Raw genomic sequence first — 22,036 nt, 5'->3', positions numbered from 1 at the left:
TTGTTTCCTTAATTTTTCTTTCTGTTTTCTCATTGTTAGTGTATAGGAATGTAAGGGATTTCTGTGTGTTAATTTTTTATCCTGAAACTTTACTATATTCATTGATTAGGTCTAGTAATTTTCTGGTGGAGTCTTTAGGGTTTTCTATGTAGAGGATCATGTCATCTGCAAACAGTAAGAGTGTTACTTCTTTTCCAATCTGGATTCCTTTTATTTCTTTTTCTTCTCTGATTGCTGTGGCTAAAACTTCCAAAACTATGTTGAATAGTAGTGGTGAGAGTGGGCATCCTTGTTTTGTTCCTGACTTTAGGGGAAATGCTTTCAATTTTTTGCCACTGAGGATAATGTTTGCTGTGGATGTGTTATATATGGCTTTTATTATGTTGAGGTATGTTCCTTCTATGCCTGCTTTCTGGAGGGTTTTTATCATAAATGGATGTTGAATTTTGTCAAAGGCTTTCTCTGCATCTATTGAGATAATCATATGGTTTTTATCTTTCAATTTGTTAATGTGGTGTATCACATTGATTTGCAAATATTGAAGAATCCTTGCATCCCTGGGATAAAGCCCACTTGGTTATGATGTATGATCTTTTTAATATGTTGTTGGATTCTGGTTGCTAGAATTTTGCTAAGGATTTTTGCATCTATGTTCATCAGTGATATTGGCCTTTAGTTTTCTTTTTTTGTAGCATCTTTGTCTGGTTTTGGTATTAGGGTGATAGTGGCCTTATAGAATGAATTTGGAAGTTCACTTTCCTCTGCAATTTTCTGGAAGAGTTTGAGTAGGATAGGTGTTAGTGCTTCTCTAAATTTTTGGTAGAATTCAGCTGTGAAGCCATCTGGTCCTGGGCTTTTGTTTGTTGGAAGATTTCTAATTACAGTTTTGATATCTGTGCTTATGATGGGTCTATTAAGATTTTCTGTTTCTTCCTGGTTCAGTTTTGGAAAGTTATACTTTTCTAAGAATTTGTCCATTTCTTCCAAGTTGTCCATTTTATTATCATCTAGTTGCTGTAGCAGTCTCTTATGATCCTTTGTATTTCTGTGTTGTCTGTTGTGATTGCTCCATTTTCATTTCTAATTTTGTTGATTTGATTCTTCTCCCTTTTTTTCTTGATGAGTCTGGCTAATGGTTTGTCTATTTTATTTATCTTCTCAAAGAACCAGCTTTTAGCTTTGTTGATTTTGGCTGTGGCCTCCTTTGTTTCTTTTGCATTTATTTCTCCCCTAATTTTTATGATTTCTTTCCTTCTACTAACCCTGGGGTGCTTCATTTCTTCTTTTTCTAGTTGCTCTAGGTGTAGAGTTAGGTTATTTATTTGATTTTTCTCCTGTTTCTTGAGGTAGGCTTGTATTGCTATGAACCTTCCCCTTAGCACTGCTTTTACTGAATCCCATAGGTTTTGGGTTGTTGTGTTTTCATTTTTATTCATTTCTATGCATATTTTGATTTCTTCTGTGATTTGTTGGTTATTCAGAAGTGTGTTGTTTAGCCTCCATATGTTTGTGTTTTAATAGTTTTTTATCCTGTAGTTTATATTTAATCTTACCGCATTGTGATCAAAAAAGATGCTTGAGATGATTTCAATTTTTTTGAATTTACCCAAGGCTAGATTTATGGCCCAGGATGTGATCTATCCTGGAAAAGGTTCCGTGTGCACTTGAGAAAAAGGTGAAATTCATTGTTTTGGGGTGAAATGTCCTATAGATATAAATTAGGTCTAACTGGTCCATTATATCATTTAAAGTTTGTGTTTCCTTGCTAATTTTCTGTTTAGTTGATCTATCCATAGGTGTGAGTGGGGTATTAAAGTCTCCCACTATTATTGTGTTAATTTCCCCTTTCATACTTGTTAGCATTTGCCTTGCATATTGCGGTGCTCTTATGTTGGGTGCATATATATTTATAATTGTTATATCTTCTTCTTGGATTGATTCTTTGATCATTATGTAGTGTCCTTCTTTGTCTCTTTTCACAGCCTTTATTTCAAAGTATTTTATCTGATATGAGTATTGCGACTCCTGCTTTCTTTTGGTCTCCATTTGCATGAAATATCTTTTTCCAGCCCTTCACTTTCAGTCTGTATGTGTCTCTTGCTTTGAGGTGGGTCTCTTGTAGACAGCATATATAGGGGTCTTGTTTTTGTATTCATTCAGGCAGTCTTTTGTCTTTTGGTTGGGGCATTCAACCCATTTACACATAAGGTAATTATTGATAAGTATGATCCTGTTGCCATTTACTTTGTTGTATTGGGTTCGAGTTTATACACCCTTTCTGTGTTTTCTGTCTAGAGAAGATCCTTTAGCATTTGTTGAAGAGCTGGTTTGGTGGTGCTGAATTCTCTGAGCTTTTGCTTGTCTGTAAAGCTTTTGAATTCTCCTTCATATTTGAATGAGGTCCTTGCTGGGTACAGTAATCTGGGTTGTAGGTTTTTCTCTTTCATCACTTTAAGTATGTCCTGCCATTCCCTTCTGGCCTGAAGAGTTTCTATTGAAAGATCAGCTGTTACCCTTATGGGGATCCCCTTGTGGGTTAATTGTTGTTTTTCCCTTGCTGCTTTTAATATTTTTTCTTCGTGTTTGATCTTCATTAATTTGATTAATATGTGTCTTTTGGATGAGCTCTTGTTGATTAATGTTCCCTGGAGTCAGGAGTTTTCTGGTGTTCTCAAGTTTTGGATTTAAGCCTCCTGCCTCTGGCTTTCAGTCTTATTCTTACAATAGCCTCAAGACTTCTCCATCCATATAGCACAGATGATAAAACATCTAGGTTAATGGTGAGAAGATTCTCCACAGTGAGGGACACCCAGAGAGGTTCCCAGAGTTTCATGGAGAAGAGAAGAGGAGGGAGGGAGATATAGGTGACCAGGAGGAGAAGACGGGGAATCAAAAGGGGACGGAGCAGTCTGGCCAGTAATCAATTCCCTATTTGCTCTCCACAGTCTGGAACACCCAGAGAGGTTCACGGAGTTCCGTAGCGAAGAGAAGAGGGAGGAAGGAGACAGAGGTGACCAGGAGGAGAGGAGGGGGAATCAAAAGGAGAGAGACAGATCCAGCCAGTGATCAGTTCCCTAAGTGTTCTCCACAGCCTGGAGCACCCAGAGATTCACTGAGTTAAGGAGAGAAGAGAAAGGGGAGCGAGGAGATAGAGGTGACCTGGGGGAGAAAAAGGAGAGTCAGAAGGGAGAGAGCAATCAAGCCAGTCATCACACTCCTAAGTAAAAATGGGTACTGAAGATTGGATTCTTAAAGGTACAAAATTGATAACAAATGCCAAAAAGCAAAGATTAAAAATCTAGAGTAGAGGTTAGACACTCAAAAAATACAGTATTAAAAAGACAAAACAAAATCACAAAAGTTATAAAAATATGTATATATGAAATTTGCTTTAAAAATAGGGTCTTTTTTTTTTTGCAAGGTAATAGTAGGTTTTAAAAATGAAAATTAAAGGAGTAATAAAAGAACTTAAACATTAAAAAATGATAATAGTAGAATATATCTAGGAATTTCTCTGGAGCTGTTGAGGGCAATGGGGTCAGTTCAGTTTCAGATAGGTCCTTGTTCCAGCTTATACTTCTTCCCAAGGTCTGTAGGTCGCTTCTAATGTAGCCAGTGCTAACGGACAAGGCTTTAATCTGCTGCACCTGTCACTTCCAAAGCAGTTCCCTCTTCTTTGTTTATTTTGGCTTCCCCTGTTTGCAGGTCTCTTCAGTAGCTAACTTCCGCCCTGACACAGGGGGGCTAAGGTGGTCACTTGTTTAGGCCCACGTGTTCAGTCGTGCTGTGTGGAGGGAGGGGCACTGCAGACAAACCTCACTGGCGTGTGTGGGGCGCTCTCGCAGTGCCTGGGCCACACTGGGTTTGCCCCCGCCCACGGCGTGTGTGCTTTCCCGGTCTCCACTGCTCAGGCTCCAGGTTGCTCTGCAGGGAACTGTCTAAAGCAGGCCCTGGGTTGCATGCACTTCCCAGGTCTAAGCCGCTCAAGTTCAGGTTCTCGGGTGCTCCACAAAGGCGCAGACTCAGCTGGGCCAGCGTTTTGTGCCCTGCCCAGGTCCGAGCAGCTCAGGCGGCCAGGTGCTTGGCCAGCACACACTCCCCAGGTGGGCCGTGCGTCTCATCACCTCCCCCCGTCCCCGCCCTCACCCCCCACCCCATCCCAGCCGCTCGGTTTCCTGGGTTTTTTCCTGGGTGCGCAGTGGGAGCGCCATCTCAGGTGTGCCATGTGTCTCTGTGGAGCTGATGTCTGGCTGCGACCCCTCTGGCGGATGTCTACTGTCCGGGATCCTGGGAAGCCGTGGTTAGCAACTGGGAGCCTGCTCGCAGTTTGGTAGAGGATGCCGTCTTCTGGCTCTGGCTGGCGCCCGCCTGCCTCCCTGCCTCCGCCGGGGCTGGGCCGGTCCACTGCCGGCTAGCTCTCCTCTGGTATTCGCCCAGTGCTCTGCTCTGCGAGCGGCCCAGCAGTGCCTTGGGTTAGATCTTTTTCTGGGAAAGTTCTCTCTCTCCCTCTGCTCTTTTTTTTTTTCCTCTCTCTGGCTATCCCACGGTTTAAGTTGCTATCTCACGTTAGCTCCCTGAGATTGCCCTCAGGGCATTCAGGCCCAGTCCTCACCCTAAGCAATGCAGCCGGCAGCTCCCTGTTCAGCCCCCACTTCCTGGTGGTGGACGCAAGCATCTGGGCTACTTCTCCATTGGGAGTTGCGGTTAGGGGCGTCATCTGTGGGTTTTATTTATTTATGTTTTCCTCCCGGTTATGTTGCCCTCTGAGATTCCAAAACTCCTGACAGCTGATGAGAGGGTTTCCCGGTGTTTGGGAAATTCTCCTCTTTTACAACTCCCTCCCCGGGACGGGTCTCTGTCCCTAACTCTTTTGTCTCTCTTTTTATCTTTTATATTTTGTCCTACCTCCTTTGCGAAGACAATGGATTGCCTTTCTAGATGCCTGGTGTCCTCTGCCAGCATTCAGAAGTTGTTTTGTGGTATTTACTCAGCGTTCAAATGATCTTTCAATGAATTTGTGGGGGAGAAAGTGGTCTCCCTGTCCTATTCCTCCACCATCTTAGGACCACCCCCCACAAACAAACTATTTAATCAGGTTCCAGATTTCTTTTCTTCCTTCCCTCCTTTTTTCACTTAGCTACTCAGGCATTCAAACATTTATTCCACAAATACTGAACACATATTATATTCTAGGTCCTAGCTAACTGTACATGTTGAGTGAAACAAACAAGACCACTCTACACCTTGGAGCTTAAAGTTCAGGTGGAAGATGGGCAACAAAAAAATGAAAAATTGTCCTAAGGGCTATGAAGAAAAGGATCAGGGTGTAGGATGAGCATTACTGCAGCTTCTATGAAGAGGGAATCCACTTATATGGTGGTCAGAGAAGGCCTCCTCAGAGGCCTGGAGAATGGGAAGAAGCTGGCTAGGAAGAACGTGTGTGGGGATGAGCCCGGGTCTTTTGGTAAGGCACGTGAAACCTCATGTGGCTGCAGCATAGGGAAGAAGGGGACAGGAGACACCAAAGAGGTTGGAGAATTGGGCAGAGTCCAGAGCTTGCTGCTACAATCCCCCTTTCTCCCTGCTTCTCAGCAAAGACCACAAATAGCCACACAGACAGACCTTCCTGCTGCTTCCTGGGTTCTCATGCTTGGGCATAGATCTTTGTTCAGAGTGCCTGAGCGTCTGTGGATTCTTTTTGTTTGATTTTTCTCTTTTTCTTTACTACGTGGCATGTGTCATCTTAGTTCCCCAACAAGGGATTGAACCTATACCCCCTCCACTGCAAGCATGGAGTCTTAGCCACTGGACCACCAGGGAAGTCCCAATCTGTGGATTCTTTAGGATCTAGCTCAAACGTCAGCTCTTCTGTGAAGCTCTCCTTAACTCCGAAGCAGAACTGGCCTCTTTCTTTCCTATGCCCCAAGCAATTTATACATACTGCAATTACAGTACTAAAACACATTTTTCTGTAATTAATGTATCTAGGTTTATATCCTTCTATTGAACTGTGAGCCCCAAGTGGGCAGGGAACTTTTCTTATCTAATTATTCACAGTCCCTGGAAAAATAATTTTTAGCCAACAGAGACTTGGCAAAATTGTCAAATGATATAATTGAGTCATATTTAAAGATCTCCTTAATATTATTTTAATGTTTTAAATAAAGTACCTTCTTTACCCTGAGATGAATGACTATCACTGTTCAATTGACATATGGCTATAAAGGAATAAGATTGATTTTTTTTCCCTCAAGCACACCTGACATGATTGATTTTATTTCTTAAGAAATCAAGCAGAACTTCCACACTTTGAATGACTATTGTTCCCTAAAGAAAGATTACTTGGGATGTTTATTTGTTGGCCATTTCAGCTCTAAGCATGGTTTATACTTTTCAGTTGTTGTAATAATGCAGTAGTAATTTAAATCTCTCCTGTCGGAAATAGTGATGATTTTTCAGTGCTTAGACAGCAAGGCCATCACTTGTGATTGTCCAGGTGGTACACTGCACAACTCCAGGGCTGGTATCCACCAGGCATCTGTCCTAAAAGGTATGCAATGCCACAGCACTCTAATTGCTATATATACATATTATTATTAATGTATTATTGGTATATACATCAAATAAAAATGTTTATCAACTTGGTACAATCAAAAATTTAAAGCTAAAAGGAAACTTCCTTCCCCTACTTATTTTAATATTTTCTATAGAAGTTAAAGGCCATGTATGCAGCCATCTCCCTAACAGTTGATGGAATTAAAGATAGAAAACAGATTCTTTGCTACCCAGTCTATAACTTTGTGTATAGAGTTGCAAAAATGAAAGAAACAGACACACCGACAGATGCTAACCAGTACAAATGTAATGATAGTGTTAGTACTTTTTGTAACTGACATACATTGTTCATTTAAAAAAATATTTATTTATTTGGTTACATCAAGTCTTAGTTGCAGCATGCAGACTCTAGTTGAGGCATGCAGGCTTAGTTTGTCCCACTTAGTCATATGGGATTGTAGTTCCCTGACCAGGGATCAAACCCGTGTCCCCTGCATTGCAAGGCAGCTTCTTACCAGAGAAGTCCCCAAATTGTTCATGTTAAAGAGATCAATTTGCATTTACATTGGTTAAACCTGTTTACCTATAAAACGGTTATTGAATCTAGAAGTTGCTTTCCAAGCACTATTTTGAATGACATAATAAGATGTTAGAGCATAATCTTGTTCATTTAAGAATAGCTATTAATTGAAAGCTCCTTATGTTCCTTTTACTGTTTTTACTACCTGGTCTATAGGATAGAGATGGACTTTTGATTTTTTTGTAAGGAGGGCTAAGATTCAGGCCCCCCAAATTGAGGCCATTCTAACCAGACGGTTGGGCTCAGATAACTACATCAGAGTAGTCCGTGTGGTGTAGTCCAACGTGTTTGGTGTAGAGAGCTTGTGTTCTGTTCCCATTTCAGCCAGTGGTTTCCAGCACCATCAAACAAGAGAATCATAACATTTCCAAGACTCCTTCCTCATGACTGTTCTGTGATAGCCTTTCCTTCCATGATCTGATCTTTGGTGTATGTGATGAGGCAAACACACACAGAGCTGAACATTTTTATGAAGTGAAACTCTTAGAACACTTCATTTCTTCAGTAGATGTTTGCTGAACACCTGCTCTTTTGCTGCAGGTTCAATATACAGTGGCAAACGGATGTGAGCCTACGGTGGTCAGAAAACCTGCAGTCTAGTGATATTATTTCAATGCTTCTCCTGTTCCTAATGGTAAAAAATAGTCTTTTTGATATATGTGATATACCTATCTGATGAAATTGTCCACTGTCATGAACTCATTTATAATATTTACTTATTCAATCATTTATACTGTTTCTGTTGTGAGGTTGTGGAATCTGAGTTCCCAGACCAGAGACTGAACCCAGGCTTCCATAATGAAAGTGCAGAATCCTAACCACTAAACCACCAGGGACCTTCCTGATTTTTAATATTCTGTAAATCTAGGGGATGAATCAGTTGTTTTGGGATCAAGTACTATCTTTCTAAAAACCTTAGGAATATTAAGTTGTGAAGTTTTCTACCCATCTGATGGAACATAAATGTAACACACTCCTCAGTGGTGGTTTGCATCAGTATTCATCTTATGTCTGCAGTTTTCTCCAGGTGCCTGTGGTCTTTCCCTTACTTGACATGCTCACTTCCTATTCCTCCGCGTACCTCTCTCTGTTCATTCTGCAAAACCCAAACTGTACACTTTTCATGGAGCGCTATTGGGCTCCCCAACTGGAGCCCGTTTTGCTGTACCCTTATAATCCTTGGCATTGTGTCATCCTATCCAGTGTGAATTAGGCTTTTTAACAGTGTATATGTAAAAGATTTATTGAAGAGCTGGAAAGACAGGGATTCACACAAAGCTGAAATCATAAATATTAAAAGTAACCTCTCCTTTTTCAAGAAAACATCAACTGTTTGGGCAAAAATATTTGACGGATATAACTTACCTTTTTCAGTAGATTAGTTTCTGGAAAATTTATGTTTACATTGGTATTGACCATATCATATTTTAAATGCTTAATGGGGACTTTGCTAATTTTAAAGGAATCCCATCACCTTTGTTGAAGTGAAGAATTAGGACATTAATACTCAAGGTTGATAGTGTTGATTAGATTCATGTTTTTGGTCCTAAAGATTTGGTCTTAAAGACTAGAGGATATTTTATTGAAAAACAATTGGTGTTGATGGCAGCATTAAAGGATTGAAGAGAGGCCTCAGAATCTTTAGGCTGCCTTTCACTCATTAGGTACTAGTGATTTGATTTCATCTAATCTTTATTATGTGTGTTTTGCCTTAATCTAATTTGTGAATATACTGTATCACAGAGTTTTCTAAGGACATAATCCTCCTACTTATACCTTTTGAAACTTCTCTAGCTGAAACTCTAGGACAAGTCTCGAGAAACTCAAGCCTTAAAGAAAATGGTTTTCTATCATCAAATAGTATCATGACAAACTTCTAAGATATCTTTCTGAACTCACGTGTTACTTTTTCCCTAGCAATTAAATGGACTAAGTTTATACTTTCAACTGTCAGTATTTGTATGAGTTTAATATATGTTAAATGTATAATTTCTTTTAAAAAAGGCATTAACATTTTTTTTTTTTTGCCAGCCATTTTCCCTTTTTGGAAAGTTGTAAACTTTTTCTAAAATAAGATCCTGTTATTAAAGTTTAATTGGTTAAAATTTTATCCAGAGTTTGCCCAAACAAGCTTTCTTAATGCTATGTTGATCAGTCATGTCTGACTCTGTGACCCTATGGACTGTAGTACGCCAGGCTCCTCCCAGTTCAGTTCAGTTCAGCTGCTCAGTCGTGTCTGGCTCTTTGTGACCCCTGAAGGCCAGGCTTCAGTCTGTCAGGCTCCTCTGTCCTCCACTGTCTTCCAGAATTTGCTCAAATTCATGTCCATTGAGTCAGTGCTGCTATCTAACCATCTCATCCTCTGCTGCCCCCTTCTTCTGTTGCCCTCAATCTTTCCCAGCATCAGGGTCTTTTCCACAGAGTCGGCTGTTCTCATCAGGTGGCCAAAGTATTGCAGCTTCAGCTTCAGCATCAGTCCTTCCAATGAATATTCAGGGTTGATTTCCTTTAGGATTGACTGGTTTGATCTCCTTGCTATCCAAAGGACTCTTCTCCAGCACCATGATTTGAAAGTATCAATTCTTCAGCACTCAGTCTTTTTTATGTTCCAACCCTCACGTCCATACATGACTGCTGGAAAAACCATAGCTTTGACTATATGGACTTTATTACTTTTAATATAAATTGATAAAATGCTATCTGGAAATCAGTTTTATAAACTGTATAAAAATAATATTGATATTAATATTTATTGAGTTGGGAAAACAGCCTCAGTAAATTAAGTGAAAAAGCAGTTTATATGGTTTTATTGATAGTAGGAGCCTATATTATTGAACTACATGACTTGTAGCATTATGTGTATGTGTACATAGAAATAAATCTGGAAGATTTTTTTAAAAAAAGATAAATTGGTTAAACCCCACATCCTGTTCTGGAGCTTACTGAAATGAGTTTTTGAAATTATTCCATCTGTTACCTACTTGTATTGTTTTAAAACACAAGTTGACTATAGAAATAAATGGATCTACATCTAGAGAGTCTAGGTATTTATAAGTAACATATCCAGTTGTGTTGTGGAGTGCAAATGACTTTGGAATTTGCTTTTGCAATTGTGGTATTAAAGGTAAACTTTTTTCTACCTAACCTTTTTAGAAGAGCCGTGTGGTGTTTTGCTGGTTAAGTTGGCTGGAGTAGAACTTACTGAAACTGGGAAGGTGTGGTTACAAAAAGAGCTAAAACCTTCCCAAGTACTATGGTTCCAACTTCTCGGAAAGGAGAATTCAGCACTCTTTTGCTACCTTTTAGTGAATAAGGTAAGTAGTGTGAAGAAACAACTAGCAATGTTTTATTCTTATTATTTATGCATAAGTAAAAAGTGAAAGTGTTAGTCATTCAGTCGTGTCGAACTCTTTATGACCCCAGGGACTGAAACAAGGACATGGACAAATGAAATAGTTGAAATGTTAATATGACAGAATTAAGAATTATTTTTCTTATTTACATTATTATGACAGCACTAAGGGTAGTTTTTCTTACTTATAAAGTTCTTTATTATACTACAAGTGAGAGTAATCTGAAGAAAAATAATAATCTGACATTAAAGTGGTTAGAATTATAACCATTTTAATTATTAAAAGCTTTTTGAATTAATAGAATACCTAATGAAATCCATTAATTTTTGCATGTCCAGGTCACATTCAGTTCTTTAAAAATAAGAATTATCCAACTTTGATTGGTTGAAGCATCTGTATATAACTAAGTTGATAATATTATATAAAAGATCCCAAAGGCCTTATTCAAATATTAACTTCTCTTTTGAGTTGCACAATATGTATTATTTATCCTCAAACCCCACTATGGAATCATTTAATTCCCATTTAAAGATGGGACTCTGAGTAACCAAGTGGAAGAGCTGGTACTGAAGTCCAGCTCCTTGGGACTCCTGAGCTGGAACTTCACCTTTTCTGTCTTTACCTTATACCAGACTATACTTCACACATATTTCAGTAATTTACTTCTCCTGTTCAACTTTTCTGTAGTGTGAGGTTGAATTTTAATTATTCTGATTTTGGTTCAGCTCATTAAATTTAAAAGATTGAGACAAATATGATATACACTTTAAAACTGTATTTATTAGCTGCTTATCATCATGTACCAAAAGTTACTGAATTTAAAGGAACAAAAGGTTCCTTTATTCTTTTAGATAATCTTAGAAAATGTTTCCTACTTTAAACCTTTTGTTTTCACATTGAAAAATTTTAACTGTGAATTACTTGTCTAATGAAGGTATAAAATTACTAACACCTTGTTAAAATTAATCTTGTTAATAAGTTAAAAATTCTACAGGGACTGTGGAAACAGCTAAGCAGGATCTCTTACACTGTAAATTAGTATGGGGAGAAAAGCTCCCATTTTTCTGGTTTTACTAGGCAGTGAGGTATAAATAAAATTTCCTGAAGTTTGAAGATTCAAGGGCAGGGCTATTTTTATGCTCATTATTTTATGGGCCATCTTTTAAAAACATTCTTACATGCCAGGCCTTGCTAAACACTGAAATTCTGAACATAAGTTAACAGTTCCGTGATGCTTCAGTTCATGTTGCATTTGTCTACTTTTTAGTTTTGTTAATTTCTTTTGCTGTGGCCTCCTGTCATTTTTCCTAAATGGTGTGCTCCATTCTCCCTTCAAACATCAACCAAAAAAATCAAAGATCTCTTTTCATACTTTATCGCTTCTACACACTTTTGAGTTAGGTGACCAGTGAGCCTGTGGAGAACTATGTGTTATAGAAGAGTCAGTTGTCTTTGAGCAAAGGTCTCACTTAGTAATGAAATTGTTGGATTTAACATTAGCTGTTTTAAGCTGTTAAGGACCCCTTTGCATATGTATGTATATGTATGTGTATGTGTAAATATATATATATATATATATGTATATTTTGTGGCCATGCCACATGCCATGTGGGAGCTCTGCCAGGGATCAAACCCATGCCCCCTGCAGTGGAAGCATGGATTCTTAACCTTTGTACCACCATGGAAGTCCCATCATTTATATTCTTGACTTTTCTCTGGAGGACTCAAATTGCAGATTGACTGATTTTAAAGTAAATAAGGTATTATGGGTATATTAGTAATTTTATTAAATAATTGGTTTGTATTTTTTATTCAAGGGTAGATTTTTTAGTGTGAGTCTGAATGAAGAAATCCTGAGAAGAGGTTTTGGCAAAACTGTTCTTGTTAAGGGGTTAAGTCATGATTCTAAAATCTACTGGAGAATTCACAGAAATTTACTTAAAGCTGAATTAACAGCCTTAAAAAAAGGAGAAGGAATATGGAAGGAAGACTCTGAAAAAGAAAGTTATTTGGAAAAATTGAAAGGCTCCTGGAGAGAAATATGGAAAAAAGACAGTTATTTAAAAAAAAATGGATCAGATTTCAACTTGAAAAAAGAAAGTTATTATGACAAATTTAAAAGGTCTTATGAAACATGGAAAGAGAACATGAATAACTACTCCTTACTACTGAAGTTCAGAGAACTTATGAGTCGCATACACTTTCGTAGAAAAGAGTAAAATATTCCAAGAGGTCTGGCGGTGACCTACTCCAAAAAGAATGAAACCTGTAATTATAATGGATATTTTTCATTGAGTTGAAATGGGGAATTTCTAATGGTATTTAAATATTTAAGAGATGATTAAGAGATGATTCTTTGTACATGCATTATCAGAGTAATGTAAATAAATTGTGATTAATGTAGTATGGTCTTAAGCAGAATGAAATACTCCATAAAAGTTACAGGTTGGGCTTCCCTGGTGGCTCAGTGGTAAAGAATCCACCCATCACTGCAGAAGACAGCTAAGCCTGTCCGGCACAACTACTGAGCCTGTAAAGTCCGGGAGCTGCAACCACTGACTCCCTGCGCCCTGGAGCCGGTGCTCCACCACCCGAGAAGCGGCCACAATGGGAAGCCCACGCACCACAAGGAGAGAAAAGCCCGAGCAGCAGTGATGACCCTACAGAGCCAAAAAAAAAAAAAAATTATATCAGGTTGAAGGAGGTATACACATAATGATAGTATATGATGAGAAAGTTTAACTATTGGCTGTTGTATTATTTTAGTCATTTGGGGCAACCATATTTAGCTTTTGTTGAAAAACAGTGTTTGTTTATTTTGCCAGTTTTATCAACTTTGATGACTTATAATAAAGGAACTCTTGAGGCAGCGTGTCTGAGGCTGCTCTTTCCTCTCCGCTGCTCTCTAACTGCTTGTGAATTTGGGACAGAGCCACAAGAGGAGGTCACTTAGACCATTTTTAGGAATGAAGAGTGGCTTCTTTGCACCTGTTGTTAGATGAGGGGGACAACCTCGAGAACAAAAGCACAAATGTGCTGAGGAGGCAGCACAGAGACGGGAAAGAACAAGGATGCCTCCTGACATTGTCCAGACCCCGAGGACTTGAACTCTCTTGCCTCCCAATTTCTCATTATGCAAGATAATACACTGCTTTATTTTTCAGAGCCAGTTTGAGTGGCTTTGAGGATGTGACATACAAAAACACATACTTGCTGCTAAAATCACCCTGACAGTATAAGCTTCTTTCAAAACACCAGCAATGATCCACTCACAGGGTCTCCAGAAGTTTTTCCTAATGGGTTGTAATACTCACCAAAGTCAGAGGAATCATCTGGTCTTCTTCATTCTGACTCCTAGCAGAATCAGTGATTCAGAATGGGAAGTTTACTGCTGCTCCCTGGTTAAAGCAGGAAACTGCTGCTTCCAGGATAAAACATAGCAAAGTAGCACTTTTCAGGTGGTCCAGTGGTTAAGAACCTGCCTGCCATTGTGGGGAACGTGGGTTCCATCTCTGGTCTGGGAAGATTTCACATGCTGAGGGGCAGCTAAGCCCCTGTGCCTCAACTACTGAACTGGTGCCCTACCGCCCGGGAGCTGCAACTACTGAAGCCTGTGACGGAAACAAGAGAGGAGCCCTCACTCAGCACAGCCAGAGAAGGCCCTCAACAGCAATGAAGACCCAGCACAGCCAAAATGAATAAATAAATACAGTTTTTAAAAACACATGTAACCTAAAAACAAAACAAAAAACACAGCAAAGTAGATTTCCCAACATTTTCTAATTAAACAACATTAATTTTTAGTGAGGTCTCAAATCTTCCAAAGTTCTTTTTGTGTCTGTGACTTTATTTCATCTTTGGGACAGGATAGGAAGTGATGTGGTAGATCTTGTTCCCTGGATCTAATGCCTCAGTAGCTTCCTATTTTATTTTAAGGGGATATGTTATTTTTGTTTACAGAGATGTTAGGCTAGTTTTGTGGCAAGCTCCTGAGCCTTTTTTCCCCCTCAGTTTGCCTCCAAGTGATGTCAGATCTCATCACAGTTATCACTGGATTTAGTTCTGATGACCTCTGCCAGCTCAGCCAGTGCACTGTTATCTTTCCAGTTGAACTGTGTGAAGGCGGGGCTGGTGAAGCCCCTCCTGGGGACTGTGTAACCTGGTCTAATCTTTTCCTTGAAGAGATAGTAGGGAACACTAATTAGACCAGCTTGTATGGTCTGAGGGCAAGATGAACTAGATACCTGCAGAGAGGCTAGATCTTTGTCATTGGGGATGTTATAACAGGACCATCTAAAAATGTGAAAAAGTCCATTTAGGCTAAATTTGTGACCAAAATCCAAGGTTCTTTAGCACTTTCAAATAGAGGATTTGCTACTACTTTTTAAAAAATAATTCATTAGTTTTTGATTGTGCTGTCTTCATTGCTGCGTTTGGGCTTTCTGTCTCTGCAGAAAGCGTGGGCTCCTCTCTAGCTGCGGTGCAAGAGCTTCTCGTGGCAGCGGCTTCTCTCGTGGAGCACGGGCTCTAGAGCGTGTGCGCTTTTCACACTTGTGGCCTGTGGGCTCGCTGGTTGTAGCTCCTGGGCTCTAGAGCACAGGCTCAGTACGTGTGGCACACAGACTTAGCTGTTCCCCGGCATGTGAGATCTTCCTGGACCAGGGATCGCACCTTTGTCTCCTGTATTGGCAGGTGGAGTCTTTACCTCTAAACCACCAGGGAAGCCCAAGGATTTACTACCTCTTGGTCTCTTGCCTTCAAAAACGACAGGGTCCATGACTGCCTTTCCCCTTGGCTTTCTTTCCTTTCGGTATTTTGGGTATTTAGGCCCCTTTACTTTTTAAATATATTTCTATGACATGAATTCAGTTCTTACTGTATTTCTAAAGGATTGGATTTTTATGATCCTTTTCAATCTATTTTGTCTTAGATCCACACTTCCTTTTGGGGGTTTTACTTAGTTTTCCTTTTTCAATCATACTTTCTAAAAAATATTTATTTGTTTATTTCACTGCATCAGGTCATAGTTGCAACGCACAGGTTTAGTGGCTCTGTGGCATGTGACATATGGGATCTTAGTTCCCCACCCAGGGGTCGAACCTGCATTGTGGATTCTTAGCCACTAGACCACCAGGGAAGTCCCCATAATTTTTATATATGAAATGTTGATAGCACTACTAGCTTTATTATAATTAACAGTAAACAAAACTTGGGAAAAGAGTGAAAACTATTCCCATATATATCATTCAGCACTGGTCATTATTGGCAGCTAAAAGCATATTCCAGCAACATCCAGAGGAGGAAAGCAGACATCCAAGGGCTCCTTACATGTGGCTTTCTGTTAGTTCCATCCATGAGACGGACACGTGCTGGCTCTTCTCTAGCACATTGGGTCACAGTTACTGTTCAGTGAGGGGTCTGTAGGGCTTTCTGTCATTGTCCCCAGGCTTGGTAGATTCTTAACTCTTCTTTTCCCACTCGCTTGACTCCCAATGCAGTCTAGTTCACAACCTTTAACTGCTGGATTCCTACCATCTAGGATGGGAAGGGCATGTGGGTTTGCTTTGGAAAGTCACTGGGCTTAATCCACACCCTGTGTGTGTTGTGGGGGGTGGGTGGGTGAGGGGAGGATGGGCCAGCAAGCCTGATCAGTCCTGCCACTTTCTATGATGTCAGCCCTACTTATAGGAAACTCCTGTAGTCACAAACTGACCATAAGGTATTTCCTCTTTTGCTTCCTTCCTTAAAAAAAAAAAACACTTATTTTTGCTGTGCTGGGTCTTTGTTGCTATGTGCAGGCTTTCTCTGGTTGTGGTGAGAGGGGGCTACTCTCTAGTTTTGGTGCACAGGCTGCTCGTTGCAGGGGCTTCTCTTGTTGCAGAGCATGGACTCTAGGTGTGCAGGCTTCCGTAGTTGTGGTTCTCAGGCTTAATTGCTCATGGCAGATGGGATCTTCCTGCACCAAGAATCGAACCTGTGTCCCCTGCATTGGCAGGCGAATTCTTAACCACTGGACCACCAGGGAAGTCCTCTTTTTTTTCTTTTTGTTTTGCTTTTTAATCTTGCTTCTTTCTCCTTGTCTTAGGAAAAGGAGGTCCATAGCTTAATAAATGTCAGGAAAGAGATACTCACTATTTTCCAACTTAGTGAAAACAGGATATATGGCACCTTCAGTCTTGTATAAAGGGGAGTGAAGTACTAATGTGAAGTCTTCCTCCCCTATGTAAATAGAAGACGGCAGGGGTAGTTGCTGCCTGACAGACTACCTGCCCAAATCCTCCTTACTCTAAGACCGCCTGTGTCTCCTGGTCATGGAACCTTCCAAATTAGCTTGGTCTTTCCCACCCTGGGGAAAGCCTGGGCAATCTGCTGCTTGAAATGCCATCTTTCAAAAACTTGAGTTGAAAAAAAAAATTAGGGCCACTGATCCCAACAGTTTTGCTGTCTCTCTTTTCTGGTAAATCCAGGTGTGGTGAAGATCCCAGTCAGCACCTCATACCAACCTGGGACTCTTGTAAACCCTGCTTTAGGAGAGTTAGCTGCATTTGAAGCTGGCAGGCAGTGGTACGCCAAGAGTCATGTCTTCTTCTGGATTTCTGCAGCATCAGTTGTATCTTTTATCAGATTCTATATTTAAGTAGTACCATATGATATTTGTCTTGCTCTGTCTGACCTACTTCACTTAGTAGCTAATCTCTAGATCCATCCATGTTGCTACAAGTGGTGTTATTTCATTCTTTTTTATGGCTGAGTAATATTCCATTATATATGGAACCACATCTTTATCCATTCATCTGCTGCTGGACATTTAGGTTGCTTCCATGTCTTGGCTTTTGTAAATAGTGCTGCAGTGACCATGGGAATGCACATATCTTTTTGAATTATTATAGTTTTGTCTGATATATGCCATGGAGTGGGATTGCAGGATCATATGGTAACTCTAGTTTTTTAGGAACCTCCATATTGTTCTCCAGAGTGGCTGCACCTATTGACATTCCCACCCACAGTGTAGAAGTGTCTGTAGTATCATTTGATTCCTCACCAAGGTGAAGTTTACAGCTTTGAGATATGTGTCTCTCCCTGGAGACATGTAATTCCATGTGTTGCCAAGGGGCAGATATTGACTGTCCTAAACCCAGTGGTTGCAGATGGCATTGATTTGAAGACAGTGACTTTTTTTTTTCCCATAAGAAGAGAACATATTTCAAGAAGCCAAGAAACAGCATTTCAGAAGTCCAGGGCACCAACAGAACTATTATTGCTTAAGTCACTATTAAAAGAGATGGCAGACATATCCAGGAGATGCACCCACTGCTGGGATAGCTGGAGTAGAGATGACTTTTCAGGCTGTTTGTGGTGTGAGGAGGGAGAAGTTTTCCTTGACCTTTGGAGGGTCTCTGGCTGGTTTTGAAAATTAAACTGACAGAGATTAACAAGAGAAATGCACACAAATTTATTTAATACAAGTTTTATGTGACACAAGAGACTTCATAAGGAAATAAAGACCCAAAGAAATAGACCTGAGTACTTTATGGTAGGCTTGATGGAAGAGTATGTAGTTGTGGAGGAATATGATAGGAAAGGAGTGAGGTAATTGTAGTACATTTACTGGGGGGAATTTAGCAAGCCTGTTTGTTAGGATTCCTCTTGGCATCCCCTTGTGCTTGGAGATAAGGATGCTTCTTTCCTCCAGCTATAGAGAGGGCACTTCTCATGTGAGAATTTAAAAAAAAAAAATTTTTTTTTTTTTTAACCGCATCACTCAGCACGTGGGATTCCCTGGCCACATTCCCTGGGCAAAGGATTGAACCTGCATCCCTTGCATTGGAAATGTGGAGTCATAACCACTGGACCCCCAGGGAAGAAGGGGGAGGAAAGGAGGTCAGAGTCAGCCTCTGCTTCTGTTGCTTTTTCAAACTCCTTCAGCTTAAAATATTCAGTTTACTAAGGGGCCATATTTGGGGTGGGGCGTGTGTGTGTCTGTATGCTCAGTCATGGCTGATTCTTTGTGACCCCATGGACTATAGCCTGCCAGGTTTCTCTGTCCATGGAATTTCCCAGGCAAGAATACTGGACTGGGTTGCGATTTCCTTTTCCAGAGGATCTTCCCAACCCAGGGATCAAACCTGTGTTTCTTGCATCTTCTGCATTGGCAGGCAGATTCTTTACCACTGTAGCACCTCGGAAGCCCATATTTTGGGGGTAGCATGTCTTGAACCCCAGCAGTGGTTTGGAACTTTTCTAATATTGCCAAGGTAGCTATTTCAATGAAGGCAAACCACAGGAAGAAAGTAATGCAAATTTATGAGAAGACTGAAGAAAATAAAAAGCCCAGGATTAAAAATTACAATGTCAATAGATATTTAAAAGTAAAATAGTAAAAAAAACTTAAGAAATGAACCATATTTCTATTCCAAGATGGTTCTTGAGCTCACTCATTTAACTTCTTTTCAAATTATGTCAAAACATCAAAGAATGGAGAAAAATGGTATCAAAGTTGGAAAACTGTATTAATAAGGCCATTAATTAGCTAGATATTTTGAAGTTTTGCAAACTATGATGAAAAGAGTTTGACTGAGACCCTGATGATTCTAGGGTTCATTATTCCTCAGGAGAGGTGAATTCCCTCTAGGAAGTAAGTCCCTGCCCCCATGTGGGATCTCTGAGTGATGTGAATTCCTTTTGCTCAGGTCTTGAGGGGGGCTTCCCTGGGGGCTAAGCTGGTAAAGAATCTGCCTGCAATGTGGGAAACCTGGGTTTGATCCCTGAGTTGGGAAGATCCCCTGGAGAAGGGAACAGCTACCCACTCCAGTATTCTAGCCCGGAGAATTCCATGGGCTATATAGCCCATGGGGTCGCAGAGAGTCAGACACACCTGAGCGACTTTCACTGAGGAAGTTCCTCATGATCTGAAAGCCTCAGGCCACATGTCAGTTCCTCCAGTGTATAACATAGAGGGAAAATAGGATGTCAGTAGATTCTAGCATATGTTCCAACCTGCTGGACAGGCATAACAGTGCCTCCCAGTCTTGGCAGTGTGCACATTTCTCAGTTAGTCTGGGTGCCCAGTTCTGCTCTCTGGAAGATTGCCTTTACCTTTCATAGCCTCTTCACAAGGGGGAAGATCTCCCCTTTGAGGGCTGGACTTTAGAAGCTCCTTTCTGTTGCTGTGGGTTCATGGTCAAAGGGTTGAGCAATCACATGCCTTTTTTTTTCTTCCTCCCAGAGGTTTAAATCTTTATGGTTTTGAGATCTATCAGTGTACTGAAAACTATTGCTTTTCCTTCTTTTCATTTAAAAGAAAATTATTTGGCTGCTCTGGGTCTTAGTTGCGACCTGCGGGATCTAGTTCCCTGACCAGGGGTTGAACCTGGTCTTCCTGCATTGGGAGTGCAGAGTCTTAACCACTGGAAGGCTAGGGAAGCCCCTTCTTTTCACTTTTAAAGAACATAGTGGAACCACATTTTTCAGCTGTAGGTCATGAACTCTAATTAGTGAGATGGACATCAATTTAATGTGTTGTTACTAGCAATTAAAAAAGATAAAGAAAAAAAGAACAGAAATTATGAGTGCATGGTACATGGCAAAAATAAGTGTTTTTTTTTGGTGAAAAAATTTGAATGTGTGTACTGGCTTGGAATGCAAAAATATATGGATTACTGAAAGTCATGAGAGAAGCTCTCATTCTCCAACACGCTCTTCTGAAGAATCCTAATCTGTAGATTTATATAACTAAGTTAGGATTACAGCTAATTCAGGCAGAAATGAGATTTTTAGAAACTGAGGTACTGGGATCATTACTTCTATTTTCTGTTCTGTTGTTAAAACACAGCTTGTAGAGACTTTGTCAATGAAATTAAGTAATTAGCGCCCTCTTCTGTTCTTCAACACAACTACACATACCTATTTCAAAGAATCCCTAATGGCTCAGATGGTAAAGAATCTGCCTGTGATGCAGAAGACTCAGGTTTGATCCCTGGGTTGGGAAGATCTCCTGGAGAAGGGAATGGCTACCCACTCCAGCATTTTTGCCTGGAAAATTTCATGGACAGAGGAGCCTGGTGGGTTACGGTCCATGGGATCACAAAGAGTTGGACACGACTGGGCGACTAACACTTTCACACATATTTATTTTAGCACTTGACACATTGTATTAATATGTAGGAGATCTACCAGGTCTTCTTTCAGGTCTGAGGTATAGTGCATCCTGTTACTCAGAACATCCCTTATAAGTTTTGGATCATTTCTGCTCCTTCCACTGCATTTAGCTTAGTTGCTTGCTTATCGGGAACTCTATAAATATTCATTTAAAATAAAGGAACCAAATAAGGAATGAAGTGGACCATTACAGCATCGCCTTCTCATTTTGACCAAAACTTGTTTTTCCAGTCTAATTTCCCCTTGTACCTCTCATGATCTTACACCAAGAAAATTGATTTGCCTTAAATAGTCTGAAGGAACATTTTTTAAGCTAGTCAAATTTGAACATGAAATTTTGAACAGATCAAGCCCCGAAGTATATAGTTTAAATATGCAAGTAAATGAAACAAAAACTAACATATGGTTTTAAAACGCAGTTTTTCCTTTCACTATGTTTGTGTGGGAAAACCTAACCATTTGTTGTCTGGTTTAAAAAAACAGCTGTTACTAATAGAGATTGCATGCTTCATTAGGATTCCAAATAGTCCTGGAAATAGAATTTTCCTCATGGTGTAAATTGCCTTCCCAGCTCCCAGCTTTCAAAGTTTTGGAATTTGTATTGTCTTACCAGTTTCTTCATTTTTCACTCTGCAATATGATTTGCTCATGTGCCTAAACTTTTGTTCAATGATTATAAAAATGATTCCTATATTAGATGACTGGTCTGCAACTAGATTTTGATTATATTATGGGATTTTTCTTTTGATTATATTTTGGGATTCTGCAGGAATTTGTAATGGTATGGCGGCAGTGGGGGGGTGGGGGGTGGAAATCCCAGCATATTCCCTAAGGGAAATATGTAATGTCAACGTTTCAATGTTATTTCTTAGGCTGTAGGAAGCACTTCAGTTATATGTCTGTCCTGCCCATCAGGGTCTGGCCATCTTGAAAGCTGTAGATATTAGCTCTGTGGGAGGTCTTTCTGGAAACAAAACACATAGAGCTGAGTTGTGAAGCTTGTAGGAGGAAGGCAAGGGGGCTCTGTCCTTCTCTGACACTATTGTTTCCTCTAAAATACTTCATTCTGCTCCCCAACTCCCAAAAACACAAGTTGGGAAGAAACAGAAGATGGGGAAAGTTCACGTTAATTAGCATACTTTCTTCCTTTTAAAAGTATTCATTCTGTGCTGGGAACTGAAACTCTTGAGATGTGTAACTGGTTGTAAGAAAATCTTAGTTGAATTGAAGGACTTAGGCAGGCATAACTCTGCTCCTTTACCTTCATCCAGCATTCACAGGACGACTCTCTTTCCCAAGAGTCCCTATTAAAATAGGGAACCTAGAGTTTAGAATTCGGATATCTAGTCCAGACTCATTCTTGATCTTGACAATTTAACCTATATTTTTT

The 22,036-nt window shown here is 40.0% G+C and overlaps 1 protein-coding gene across 2 annotated transcripts in view; it reads left to right on the top strand.

Annotated features, from left to right (window-relative positions):
• The window catches only part of C19H3orf33 (chromosome 19 C3orf33 homolog), a 32,839-nt gene that overhangs the window by 7,629 nt on the left and 3,174 nt on the right, over positions 1 to 22,036 (top strand). Inside the window, exons 4-5 of one of the 2 annotated variants that reach the window (XM_043874783.1) lie at positions 10,289 to 10,449; positions 12,306 to 13,357. In XM_043874783.1, coding sequence (XP_043730718.1) covers positions 10,289 to 10,449; positions 12,306 to 12,707 — 563 coding nt within the window. In that variant the 3' untranslated portion in view covers positions 12,708 to 13,357. Of the gene's footprint in view, positions 1 to 10,288; positions 10,450 to 12,305; positions 13,358 to 22,036 lie in introns of those variants that run through there. The other variant, XM_043874784.1, reaches the window with a different exon arrangement.

This window comes from Cervus elaphus, chromosome 19 (assembly GCF_910594005.1).
Source record: "Cervus elaphus chromosome 19, mCerEla1.1, whole genome shotgun sequence".
NCBI classification, from domain to species: domain Eukaryota; kingdom Metazoa; phylum Chordata; class Mammalia; order Artiodactyla; family Cervidae; genus Cervus; species Cervus elaphus.
The sequence above is the reverse complement of the archived record's forward strand: the minus strand, read 5'-3'. Positions and strand labels throughout refer to the sequence as shown.